The sequence below is a fragment of the Dama dama genome, chromosome X, assembly GCF_033118175.1.
Source record: "Dama dama isolate Ldn47 chromosome X, ASM3311817v1, whole genome shotgun sequence".
NCBI lineage: Eukaryota > Metazoa > Chordata > Mammalia > Artiodactyla > Cervidae > Dama > Dama dama.
This window is the reverse complement of record NC_083714.1, coordinates 115381959-115396038: the sequence shown is the minus strand read 5'-3', so window position 1 is coordinate 115396038 and position 14080 is coordinate 115381959. Positions and strand designations below refer to the sequence as shown.

Sequence of the window (14080 nt, the reverse complement as noted above, 5' to 3'; positions counted from 1 at the left end):
CTTCAAATTGTTTTGGTACAGTGTCAATATTTTCTGTTACTGTGCAAGTTCGTTGCTAACAGATACAGCCTTATTTTACGTGACTAATATGAAGCTTACGTATGACACTTCACTGAAGTTCAGCCACACCTGGACTAATACATACCCTGTTCAACAAGATGATTCCACTCACCTAAGTGTTGGTGTACAGCCAGATTGCTAGAATGGTCACTAAATGCTAACTTGTGATTTCTATAGGTCTTGTTGCTGACTAGTAGACAATAATGACCCCATGGCAGTACCCAAATCATTGCAGACCACTGCAATAGTTAATTTGTTTCATTTTATTCTTTGAGGAATATGGTTTCAAATCTAAGGAAAGGCAATGAAGAGGCCCTTAGTTTAGTGTTGCATTTGGCATTTCTCCTTCAGAGTCCATCATAAAACTCTTAAAGATACGAAATGTACTTGTATTCAAAGAATCTGTTTAACTCATGAAGGGATTGGCACATGGTATAACAAAAGATGACCTGAAGAACAAACATGTAAGTTTTGAAGCAGAGTATTTTAAAATGTATTTACACAATGTATTTACACAATTATAAATGGGTAATTGGAGGCACGATTGGTTTTATTACAATATGAGAAGTGAGACAAATGGATCTCCCCTGGACAAGGCATTCAGTATGTCTATCAGTGACCACCAATTTACAGAGGGATGTGAACCAGTTCAAAGATAATCCAAGGCTAGGCTCAGATAAGCTGAAGTGGTGTCCCAGGGACAGGGCAGTGTTTCCATTAAAACATTCTTTTTCTCTCCATGCCCCCTGTTTGTTTATTTATTTATTTTTTACTAGACTGTTACAGTGAAATAGATAGAGTTCCCTTTAAAAAGAGGTTCCTATCACAACCATTTCTAGGCCAGTCCTGGTCAGGGCCAACTGGCCACCGATGACATCACAAAGCCCGAGCTGTCACAAAGGCAGCTCCCTGAGCAATAAGAGAGCTGAGCAAGGGGGCACAGCCAGCAGAAAGGCACTGGCATCTAGGGAGGCCCCAGCCAGCGGGATCGTCAGTCTGGGCTGATCGAGGCAACATCCAGCCGACACCATGTCTCGGGGAAGACGCCTCTGGAACTGCCATCGCAGTAAGAGGCATTCTCGTTCCACCAGGGCCGAGCTGCAGTTCCCCGTGAGCCGCGTGGACCGCCTCCTGCGAGAGCGTCAGGGCGCCCAGCGCCTGAGCTCAGCCACACCGGTGTTCCTGACCGCAGTCCTTGAGTACCTGACGGCCAACATCCTGGACCTGGCGGGGAAGGAGGCCGGCGCCAACCACAGGATGCGCATCAGCCCAGAACACGTGCAGAGGGCGCTGATCAACAATGAGAATCTCTGCCACCTCTTCGAGCCCAACGCCTTCGCTCAGCCCGCATCTGCACCAACCCCTCGCAAGAGGAAGTAGGGATGCCCAGGCCCCCAAGTCTAGCCACACCTCATCAGTAGCTTCATCTCGCCCCAAACTGCCCACAGATGAGGGAGGCCAGGCCTTTTGCCATCAGCACTGCTATTAAAGTTTTCATGGCTGTGCTTGTAACTGCTCGCTTTCTGTCATTTGTCCTTGAGGTGTCTGGGCGACATGGGGTGGCAGGGGGGGTCCTCTCATGAGGGATGGAGGGGTGGAGTGGGTGGTCAGGGAGGGATGCTGGAATCCTGAAGTTGGGGAGCGGTTTCCAATGGTGACAAGATGGTGTGTGGTCCTGGGGGGCGTCGCTGGCTGAGGTTGCGGGGCAGGACTTCCTCACTGGCTCTGAAGGAGTCCAGACCAGGGAGGTTGGGAGGTTGGCGTGGAGAGGGCCTGTTGGATTCCCAGAAGGATGGTGGTAATGGGGGAGGGGCTGAAACCTGTGAGAGAGGATCCTAAGGCTTTATTCCTGGTGGGGACCACCTACAAGTGGGAGGTGAAGCCAAGGGGGTGATTGAAGAGGATGGCGGAGCAGTCAGTGTGAACTGAATGGGGCAGGACTTGCACATGAAGATTGAGGAGTGATGGGGAAGCCATAAAGAAATACACATAAGAGGAATTATGGCCCTGTTGAGTTCATGCATTATTTATTTTACCCTGTCTCATTCCAAAAAAGAGACTTGAGACAGGGCTTATTGGGCAGTGCTGTGACACTCTCTGTGGACGTTCATCAGATGCCGAAGGGCCCCCCTCGCTGCCTCCTGGCCTGTCATAAGGGACTGGTCAGAGGCTGCCCAGCTGGCTTCAACAGTGGGGTCAGTGGACCTGGGTTCGCCATCCCAGTTCACCACCTTCTGGCTGTGTGATCTTGGACATCTGTTTGTCTCCTGTGAGCAGCAGCTTCCTCATCTGTAAAACAGGGATAATCAGAGTTTCTCCATCTTGGGGTTTTCCCAGAGATGATGTCACCATGTGCCTATAAACTGTGACTTAACACAGAGCCTGGCCCAGGCCACGCCCCTAACAGATGGCTGCCGGTGTCTCCCTCCCCAGCTGCTCAGACAGGTCCCCCAAGGGGCGGCCAGGCCTGGTTCAGTTATTCTGTTGAGATACAGATCTCTGCTTTTGGGGGCAAAGTACAAAGTAGGTCGCCCAGAGAAACATATTTCAAACTTTTGACCTCCAGAATTAAATAAATGTTTTATTTTTTTATTTTAGCCAAGTGTGTGGTAATTTGTAAGTGCAGTCTTAGGAAACTAATGGAGCTGAGCAATGAACTTTTGCAATCTTTTAATAAAAGCAGACAGACTTGAGGAAACTAGAGCAAACTTTCTAACAAAACTTAGTCTTTTTTACTGAGAGCAAATGCAGTTCTCAGATTTGAGTTCAATATTCAATATGATATTTGATACTAAATAACCAGAAGCTGGTTTTGAAAATCATATGAATAAACTCATGAAAACTGAGTCAGACTTGGAAAAAATGTAATACAAATTTGTGCTGTTTTTCAAAGTTGATTTCCATACACCTTCTTTACTTTTCTGTATTAACTACATACCTGCTTATTTTTTTTATTTCAGTGCCATCTTTCCTATTCTGGAACAAAATGTCATTTTACTTTAGAACGGAAGCATTCTCTTTTTTCCCCTGAATTTTGAGGCTCATAGTAGGGTCTCAGTGATGTATATTAATTAAAAATTTTAATTAAAATCACTTTTATTTTGCAGAGAGGTCTGGGGGTCCATAACTGTGTACTTCATGTGATTTTTACTGGACTAGGTCACATATATACCTAACCCACCTTTTTTGGCCACACACATTCCTTATATGTACAGCTTCTCAGTGTGACAAAAGTGAACATGTTGATTGACAGCTGAAGATTTAGCCTCCTTGAAGCATGTACAAATAAGCACAAGTGTATAAATTAAAATTATAGCTAAACAGTGTTTCACTGTATTATCTTTTAAATAGTAAAACTATCCACTATAGAACTCAGTTTAGTGTCATCCAAGGTTTTTAGTTACCTAAGGATTTTGAAATGCTCTCAAGCTGATATACCTAGAATTTTATTATTGTGGAAATTTAGGTTTGTCAGCAAAATAACTGGATTTGATTAAACAGATTTTTCATGTCTTAAAGTTTTATTGGAAGGAATTCTAGGTCATTTGATCAGTAAAAGTGTAGAAGTTTTGGGAAAAAAAATACCCGAGTAGCTTAAAAAAGTTTGCTTGTATTACACCTAATATGGATAAATGAAGGACGATATAATTTTCATAAAACCTGAACTGTTAAACTAGACTTGTTTGCTAAAGATTTAACCACATTTTATGCATTTGAGTTCTTAAAATGGTTGTTAGTTTCTTAGAGAGTATGTATTATTTCAGTCTAGCCCATTTTAAGTGTCACAGTTCAATTTCTTTATTTTCAGGGATTTTAAAGAATACTTCCTTTATATAATTAATGATTTATTAGATATGACAATCAGAACAGAGCTCCTTTAAATTCAGAGTTTTCATGATCTAATATATTAATATCTCCCAGATGAAATAAAGGGCTTTGCAGGTGTGGTTTTGCAGGTGGCTCAGTGGTAAAGAACACACCTGCCAGTGAAGGAGAGGCAGGAGATGGAGGTTCCATCCCTGGGTCAGGAAGATCCCCTGGAGGAGGGCATGACAACCCACTCCAGTACTCTTGCCTGGAAAATCCCATGGATGGAGGAGCCTGGTAGGCTGCAGTCCATGGGGTCGCGAAGAGTTGGACATGACTGAGCGACTTCACTTTTCACTTTCATGCGTTGGAGAAGGAAATGGCAGCCAACTCCAGTGTTCTTGCCTGGAGAATCCCAGGGACGGTGGAGCCTGGTGGGCTGTTGTATATGGGGTCACAGAGTCAGATACGACTGAAGCGACTTAGCAGCAGCAGCAGTATTCCATTGTGTGTGTATGTGTGTGTGTGTGTATCACATCTTCTTTATTCATTCATCTATAGATGGATACTTATGTTGATTCTCTATCTTGACAATTATAAGTAATGGTTCACTTGAACACTGAGGTGCATGCATCTTTTCTAATTAGTGTTTTTGTTTTTCTTGGCTATATACCCAGGAGTGGAATTGCTGGGTAGTTTTTAGGTTTTTTTTTTTTCTTTTTTTTGGAAGCTCCACACTGTTTTCCACAATGGCTACACCCATTTAATTTCCCACCAACAGTGTATGAGGATTCCTTTTTCCCATCCTCACCAACATATGTTATTTGTGCTCTTTCTGATGATAGGCATAATGACAAAAGTGAGGCAATATCTCATTGTGGTTTTTCATTTCCTATTTAGAAAAACATCTATTCATTTCTTTCACTCATTTCTAAATCAAGTTTTTTTGGATGTTGAGTTGTATGAGCTATTTATACAGGTTGTGTATTAATCCCTTATTAGCCATATCATTTGCAAATATTTTCTCCAATTCAGTAGATTGTCTTTCATTTTGTCAGTGTCTTCCTTTGCTATGAAAAAGCTTTTTAAGTTCCATTCAGTCTCATTTGTTTATTGCCTTTACTTTAGGAGACAGATCCAAAAAAATATTCCTGTGATTTATGTTATAGTGTTTGCCTATGTTTTCATCTAAGAGTTTTTTGCTATTCCATTTTACATTTATGTCTTTAATTAATTTTGAGTTTATTTTTGTATATAGTGTTAGAGAATGTTCTAATTGCATTTTTTTACAGTTTTCCCAGCACCACTTATTGAAGACACTGTCTTTTCTCCATTGTATATTCTTGCCTCCTTTGTTATAGATTAATTGACCATAGTGGGCTTATTTCTGGGCACTCTATCCTGTTCCATTGGTATATGTATCTGATTTTATGCCAGTACCATACTGTTTTGATTACTGTAGCTTTGTAATACAGTGGGAGGTCAGGGAGCATGACTCCTATAGCCCTGTTCTTTCACAAGATTATTTTGGCTATTCAGGATCTTTTGTGTTTCCATACACATTTTAAACTCATTTTCCTATTTTTGTGAAAAATGCTATTTGTAATTTGATAGGGATTGCATTAAATCTCTAGATTGCCTTGGGTAGTATGGTCATTGTAACAATATTGACTCTTCCAAGCCAGGAACATGATATATTTTTTCAACTGTTTGTGTCATCTTCAATATATTGCATTAGTATTTTTTAGTTTACCGAGTATAGGCCTTTGATCTCCTTAGGTAGGTTTGTTTATTCATAGATATTTCATTCTTTTTAATGCAATGGTGAATGGAATTATTTCCTTAATTTCTCTTTCTGATATTTTGTTAGTGTGTATAAATGCAATCAATTTCTTTATGTTAAATTTGTCTTAAGGATAATTTTTAGAACAAAATAAATCACATAAATACAGATGTGAAATGAACACATGTTGAAAGGTTTTACCTGAGTCATGAGAGAACCAGGAGATGTTAAAACCATTTTTTTAAAAAGTGAATACAAAGAAGAGATACAAGAATATTGTTCGGCAGCATAGAAATGTGCTAGAGGTCAGAACCACAGGCCCTAGGGTGAAGACCGTGTCCCACAGGGTTGAATCACAGGCCAAGGACTTCAAGGCATAGAGGATTATTTTCAGGCCTTGAAACCTCAGGTAACTTCCTGGCTAGATTTTGATTTTGCTTGGGCTCGTGACTCTCCTTGTCCTCTCTTGTGAAATGAGAATATCTGTAACTATGCCTGTCCCACTACAATATTTTGAGAGTAGATAACTTATTTTCTAGTTTCACAAGTCCATAGATGGAGAGGAATTTTGCCTGAGAATCTCACTCATACCTGATCAAGATGATGAGATTTTACACTTTGAGTTTGTTCTGAAATAGTTTGAGACTTTTGGGATTGAAGAGTTCGGTGAATGTATTTTGCATGTGGGGGGGACATGAACCTCTAGGGGCCAGAGTGTGGACTTAGGTAGGCTGGATAGTGGCTCCAAAATATATCCGATGCTAGTCCATAAACCTGTGAATTTTACCTTATATGACAAAAGAGTTTTTTTTTCCTGCAAATAATGATTAAGTGGAAGATTTTGAGTGGAGGAGAATATCCTAGATTTTATGCATGGGCCCTTAGGGTAATCACAAGTGTTCTTATAAGAGAAAGGTTGAGGGAGAGTTTTGACATAGAAGAAGGCATGGTGACTACTGAAGCAAGATACTATGCTATTGGCTTTGAAGATGGTAGAATGGACCATAGGCAAGGAATGTACCTCTAGGAGCTGGAAAAGGCAAAGAAACAAATTCTCTAGAACCTCTGGAGGGAGTGTGGCCCTGTCAGTACCCAAGTTTAGCCCAATAACAATAATTTCAAACCTCTTGACCTCTAGACTGTAAGACAGTGATTTATGTGTGTTTTAAGCCACCAAGATTATGATATGTTGTTTCAGAAGCCATAGGTAACTACAACTTCTCTGAAACTACTTTTACTTGAATGCATGTCTCAGCATCTGCTTCTAAGGGAACCCAAACTAAGATGCTCGGTGAGGATAAAGGATGTAGCAGCCAGGTGATTGATTGTTCCCCACCACCTTCCTGACATATGATGCATATGATTATGTTTTGAGATTGGGTAAAGCCGTGCAAGAATGTGTGAGATGAAACAGAAGAAATAGGTCTCTTATTACCATTTAAATTTTGTCAGAGATGAAGCTCCCTGGGAGACTTTTACCCTGGAATAACTAGCACTAGAGTAGCCCTTCTGGCAAAAACAGTCACAGAACTGGGCAGAATACATGAGCTGACTGTTTCTGAGCATTGTACAACACGCAGCACAAGGTTATGATTCCAGAGACAAAGGAAGCTCACAGGTAGCTAAATCATCACTCCAGTTGTCTGCTTGGGGGAAACATTCCAATGGCACAGGAAGCTAGATTCTAGGCAACACACAATGGTACTGCTGGGCTGATGAGGTAGAAATCAAGATTCAGTAAAGCTAAAGAAGCTGGAATTTGCAAGACAAGGCATCAGAGAAGAGGGAGCTATGTAAAGGAAAATCTTCAAAAGTTCATGTGGAGGTTTCCCAAGAGTCTTTGGCTGAGGACTGAGCTGAATAGTCATAGGGAAAGACTGCCTGAGACTGACCAGAGGGTACAGGGTTAAGAGGAGCAGAGATATTACCAACTGACCCATGCTGGGGGATGTTGGAGATACAGGAAACAAGTGACGAGTCCTTGATAATACCTCCCTAATATGTTGGGTATCCAGTTGAAACACCAGAAGCTTTAGGAGTAAAGATTATGCCCCATTGTAAGGCCTACGATAGATTCACTCTTTAACAATCCTAAAACCCAACTCTTACAGGATCTGTAGAAGAGATAGAATTTGGAGGTTGATTCCTCAAAATTAACTGGGCTTAGGAAACAACTTAGGCTTTTTGCATGCTTTAATAAAGCATAAGATCCAAGGTATCAAACTACTTGTTAAACAAACCATCAACACTCGACAGAACCCAGCAATCCTAAACAGATCCTAAACAGAACAAACATCAACACTCTTCAGAACCCAGCGTTCCTAAATATTTTTAATATACAGTAAAAATATTCAGCATGGAGAAAACAGGAAAATAGGGCCTGTCAATAGTCAAGAAGAAGTCAAGAGAGAAAAGTCCCAAGATGGCCAGTTGTTGGATTTTTTAGACAAAGACTTTAAAGCAATTATTCTATAGTCAAAGAACTAAAGACAAATGTTCAGTGAATGAAGGAAATATGGTCTTAATGAATGAACAGATTAAGAATTTTAACAGACAATGGAAAAGTGTAAATAACCAAATGAAAATTTAGAACTTATAATCAGCAAAATAAAACACATAAAAGATGGGCTCAACATCACCTTGAAGAAAGAACCAGTGAATTTGAAGACAAATTAGTAGGAATTATCTAATCTGAATTGATGCTTTTGAACTATGATGTTGGAGAAGGCTCTTGAGAATCCCTTGGACTGCAAGGACATCCAACCAGTCCATCCTAAAGGAAATCAGTCCTGAATATTCATTGGAAGGACTGATGCTGAGGCTCCAATACTTTGGCCACCCGATGCGAAGAACTGACTCATTGGAAAAGACCCTGATGTTGGGAAAGATTGAAGGCAGTAGTAGAAGGGGATGACAGCGGATGAGGTGGTTGGATGGCATCACCGACTCAATGGACTTGAGTTTGAGCAAGCTTCAGGAATTGGTGATGGACAGGGAAGCCTGTTGTGCTGTAGTCCATGGCATTGCAAAGAGTTGGACATGACTGAACAACTGAACTGATCTAATTTGAAAAACAGAATTAAGCATTTATCCTTGAGACTTTTAAAAGGTATTATATTGGCTTCTTCTGTATTCTTTGAACTTAATAACTTTACTGGCACTTTAAGCTGGACTCATGTGGTAGTGTTTTTTTTTTTTTTTTTTTTAATTCCCCAGAACCTTGAAGGACCATTGCAGAAAAGCAGAAAAAGAGGCCTGCTATGATAATATAAATGAATACTCATCTTGGGGAAATAATCTTCCAAAATTTTCACTTACTCCAACATAGTACAAATACTGAGAAGACTTCACACATTACCTACTGTTCAGCTGAGCAGCCACATTCTGTTACAATTTACCTTCTAAAAGTCATACGTACACAGTGCTGGTTCATGGTTAGAAACATGAACTGTGTTGCTGGAATGCCTGGATTTAACTTCTGGATGAACCACTTACTAATTGGGTAACTTTGGGCAAAGTTCTTAGTTTCCTCATCTGTATCATGGGGATAGTAGTTCATACCTCATAAGTTTTGGAAACTATAGGAAATGATATATATGAAGCACTTGGAATAGTACCTGGCAGATATGTGTTCATTGTAATCATTGGATACATTTTCCCCCAGGTCCTTTAATAATACGAGTTTGGGGGAATAGAATATTAAATGAATGAATCATCTTGAAAACATTGATTTAAAAAGTAACTCATGTCAGCGTGCTTTAACGGATAAAAGAGCTCTTACCTTTCCCCTGCTGATCAGCACAGGCATTCGTTTTTTTAAAGTGGAGATACACCTGCTTCTTTGGAATAGCTGTCCACCACAGATAAGTATTACTGTGTGCTACTGGGTGTGTTCAGTAAATAGATTGTGGGAACACAAGAGGCTAGTTTTTCAAGTTTCTGCTCCTAGCACTCCTTGAGGGTCAGGTAGTCCAGCATTCTACAGTTTGTGTGTCTGAAAGAAATGTAAGCCTACAAAAGTGTTCTAGCCATCAGATTGAGGTAAGAATACTGTGTCTAGTGGACTTCAGTGTGACATCTTCTTTCTTGATTTTTGTGTTTTGTGTTTGTGAGGTGGGGTTTGGTTTCAGAAAATGAAAGACTACGTTTTCACCATTTGGTTAAAAGGAAAAAGACAGGAATATATAAAGAAGGGACATTTTGGCCAATGAGCTGCTCTGTAAGTTTGATGGAATGAGGAGGGAGATATAGGTATCTTCTTGTTATTAGCATTTAATTTAATCTACAAATTGAAGCATTGCTCTAGATCCCACTGAACATAGGAGCAATTATGTATCTGTGACATAATCAATTTCATAGCAGAAGTACTGTGTCACTTTGCCAAAAACCTATTACACCTCTAGGTATTAAGTAGCAGTCCTTTTGCTCTGAATTTCTTTACTTTGTTAGATAAGTCAGATTTTATTTAGCACCGTTGAATTGTTCTTTGCTTTCACTCCTATTCTTGATACGGTGACATATCTAGTATGGATATATATTTAGTAGGATTGCTGAAGTTTGAAAGCCTTGGAATAAGTTCAATATAAATATGATGTTTTTAGCACCACAGGAAGATGAGATACTGACTGTGAATATGAATATAATACACTACAGAGATGCATAAGATTTTAAGATATTTCTCTTTAATATGGATTGTTTTAATTAGCTACATCATTGTCCTCATTTAAGTCAAAACTACATTTTTGCAACATATCAGACTATGTATTTGGAGAACAAAGGAGGTATCTATTTAAAGCATTCAAAGTCATGACTAGAAAATATTATATATGATAATATATTTTAAATACTGCTTAAATCTTGGCCTCCTTAAAATGTCTTTCAAGCATAGGCACTGAGTGTTTAATTTTTTCACTTCATAATACACTGTATGTTGTTTAGATAACAGCTTAAACACAAGACTGTTATAATTTAAAGCCTATGGCTTAAGTGCATAAAGACATTTGATTGGACATCAATAAAATTCTTAAATAGATCTGTCTATCCCTGTGTGCATAAAAACATGTACACAAATATGTGTTTACATATGGGCAACTAATATCTGGGAAACAGATAAGGAAAAAGGTAAGAAGATGTCTTTTTGTTGTCAAATCCTGTTTATTCTATGTACTTAGGATTTCTGAAATGCTCTACCAGTCTGTGGTAATTAGCTGTGCTGTCGCTCAACTTATTCAAGTTTGCCAACGTGTTCTAATAATTTAGGGAATACAATAATAAAATAGTTCTTTTTACTTCTTTGTGTCCTGGAGACACATCTAGCATTTTTGTTGAAATGACTTTCTTATAATCATTTTGTATGTTAAGAGAAGGAAGTGCAACTTTAATTTGTGAAACATGCAGTTTGTTTTACCTAAGCCTTATTACTCAATGACATATGTTACAGCAATCTTGCCAGCATATGTAAACATTTAGCTATAATCCTTTCTATTTAGAATTTACTTGTAACTACGTTTTTGTATATCCCATATGTTGTTTGTATATGCACTTGCTCTCACCCATTTACTCCCACACACATCCACATATTTTGGATGATTTGGTGGAACGCTTTTTTTCTTTTTATTTATTCTTGTCTGCGCTGGATCTTCGTTGCTGCACGCAGGCTTTCTCTAGTTGTAGCAAACAGGGTCTACTCTCTAGTTGTGTTGCTCAAGCTTCTCATTGTGAGGCTTCTCTTGTTGCAAAGCTCTAGAGCATGGGCTCAGTAGTTGTAGTGCTTGGGCTTAGTTGCTCCGTGGCCTGTGGGATCTTCCCTGACCAGTTATCGAACCTGTGTCCACTGCATCGGTAGGCAGATTCTTTACCACTGGACCACAAAGGAAAACCCCATCAAGGGACTTGAAACTTGTCTTGAATGTGGGTCCATTCCAGGCTCCATCTTTCTGTGGGTAGTATCATTTTCTTGACTTCTGTTTCTTTACCCTGCTTTATTCCATCTTCCTTGATACCTCGTCCATGGAGTTCTGATTCTACTCAAGATAGCACTAGTAAAGCAGGTAGGTCCCCTTACTTCCATCACTTGTAGAGTTGGCAACTGTAGTGACTGCCTTAAGTTCTTGAAGATCATCTGGAAGTCAGGCAGAGCTGTTAGAAGGACAAAATCTGATAAATATATAGTGTCCTAGGATAGGAAGTCCACCTGATCTGTTATATCGTTTGAGCAAGAACACATCTCTGAGAAATGTTTAATTAAATCTGCCTCTATTGTTATACTACCCACTTTCTCTGTTTTAAAGTCCCACTTTCTGTAAATTGCCCTATGACGTGACATCTACCTTCATTGGTTTATTGACACTGAATTTCCAAGGGTCATTTGTGGTGCTTTCAAGAAATCTAATTATATCCGTTCATTTATTTATTGATTCCCCTATTCAGTAACTGTTTATTTAGTGACATGTAAACATGAGCACTACTATGTACTGAAGCTACAGTAGGAAACACTAAAAGTTTGCCTTTAAGTACCTCTATTATAGTTAGGAACGATGTCAATTTACCCAAGTAATTTATTATAAATGTAGTAAGTGCTGTGAGGTATACTTATTCGAATCCTCATTCCATTTGACTCCTTTGCTTTATGTGGCATTCATTGTCACTTCCTACTTCTTGAATTTTTTCCATTCTTAATATCCGTGATTCTATACTATCTCTTCAGCTATTTTTCTACCACTTTCCCTCTTGTTTCTTCTCTTCCCTAAGTGATGGTTTCCCCCTAGGTTTAGCATTTGGGCTGTAATGTATTACTTGTTTTCTTGGCCTATGCCTTCTATCGACTCATAGTTTTAAATATCACCTCTAAGTGAATGCCTCCAAGTTATCCATTTCTAGGTTTTTCCATCTGCTGTATATTTTCCCACTTGTACATCCAAGTTCAGCTGTCAGCCAACGTTCTTCAGGATTGTAGCCAAACTCACTTTGATGTGAAACCAATTCCTCTTTCATCCATGTTTCTGTTAATGGCATTGACGGTCTCCTGGCTTCTCACGTTTGACACCTTGAAATCAGTTTTGCATCTAACTTTTCATTGACTCTCAGTACCTAAACCACTACCAAGTTCTTTCATTTCTTTCATGATAATCTAGCTAATATCTATCCTTTCTCATCTCCTTTTTCTGTTATTTTTCCTTTTATTCTGTGTTTTCTTATCCTCCCCTCCCTGAGAGTCATCTTGAATTCAGAGTCTTGGTTATATTCTAGCTCCATTAGAAAATCCATCCCCAGAAAGTCCCTATCACGTAGGTATCTTCTTTTTCTAAACCTTCAGAACAAAATAATGGAAGTGATGGGAATAACAGGTTTTGGTAGCCAAAGACACAGGGTTAAGCTCTGTTCTACCTGTCACTCCCTCCTGTACACCTTTGCTCTCTATGAGCCTGTTTCCTCATAGTTATCCTATCTTGCATAATGGCCACAAGGAACAAATGAGATCATGGAGGTGAAGTCATTTAAAACCATGAAGCACTAGGTAAATATTAAAGTAAGACTTGTTAATATAAGAGTAACTCAGGGGTGGGGACCAAGGTTCTGGGTCTTAACTATACCCAGGAAGTATAGTGTAGGGTTAAATTTGAATCCCAGTTTTGCTACTGACCAGGTGTGAAATTAAGGAAATTTAGCTTCTCTGTTCCTGGGTCCTCATCAGTAAAATGGGAGTAATAATTGTTTGCACTCAGAGGTGGGGGGTGTTTGATTTAAAGGATTAACATATGTAAAATACTTACAAAACAGTGTCTGACCTATAGTAATTGCTCTGTAAGTGTGGGAGGTGGTGCTGGAGGCCAGTGACATGTAGATACAAGGTGGGAGTGAGTTATTATTAATAGAACTGAGTCACCAGGTGAGGATCAGGTGTAGTAAAGATGGAAACAGAGCCATGGGGCAGACACTTAAACCTGGCTGAATCCCTCATCATTGAGATCACAAATGGCCCTGTCATCATTGTCATCATAAATGGCTGGCCTTTTGTGTCAATAGATGTGCATAAGGAGATACGAACACTCTGAGTAACTACTTGGGGATAATGGTATTTCAGGCACATTTTTAATGTTGTTAAAGAGAGAAGAATGGTAAGTAGTTGGCCCTTATAGAGTCATGAAATATGTTGATATGTCATGGAATCAAAATTATCAGTATCCAATTTGCATTCCTTTTACTTCTTTTTCTTCTCTAACTGCCATGGCTAGGACTTCCAAAACTATGTTGAACAACAGTGGCAAGAGTGGACATCCATGTCTTATTCTTAATCTTAGAGGAAGTGTTTTCAGGTTTTCATCATTGAAACTGATGGGAATATAAATTCATATAGCCACTATGGATTACAGTAGGAAGGTTCCTTAAAAAACTAAAAATAGAACTACTTTATGACTCAGTAATCCAACT

At 39.3% G+C, this 14080-nt stretch overlaps 2 protein-coding genes across 2 annotated transcripts in view; both read left to right on the top strand.

Annotated features, from left to right (window-relative positions):
- SYTL5 (synaptotagmin like 5) overlaps positions 1 to 14080 on the top strand; it is a 265631-nt gene that overhangs the window by 108911 nt on the left and 142640 nt on the right. The gene's annotated exons all lie outside the window — the stretch shown is intronic.
- Positions 1090 to 1440, top strand: LOC133052814 (histone H2A-Bbd type 1). Its single transcript, XM_061137651.1, has one exon. The coding sequence runs from the start codon at positions 1090 to 1092 to the stop codon at positions 1438 to 1440; it is 351 nt and encodes a 116-aa protein (XP_060993634.1).

Bases quoted from the DNA above. Each gene is read 5' to 3' on its own strand.
- LOC133052814 (XM_061137651.1), top strand. From the start codon at position 1,090: ATGTCTCGGGGAAGACGCCTCTGGAACTGCCATCGCAGTAAGAGGCAT.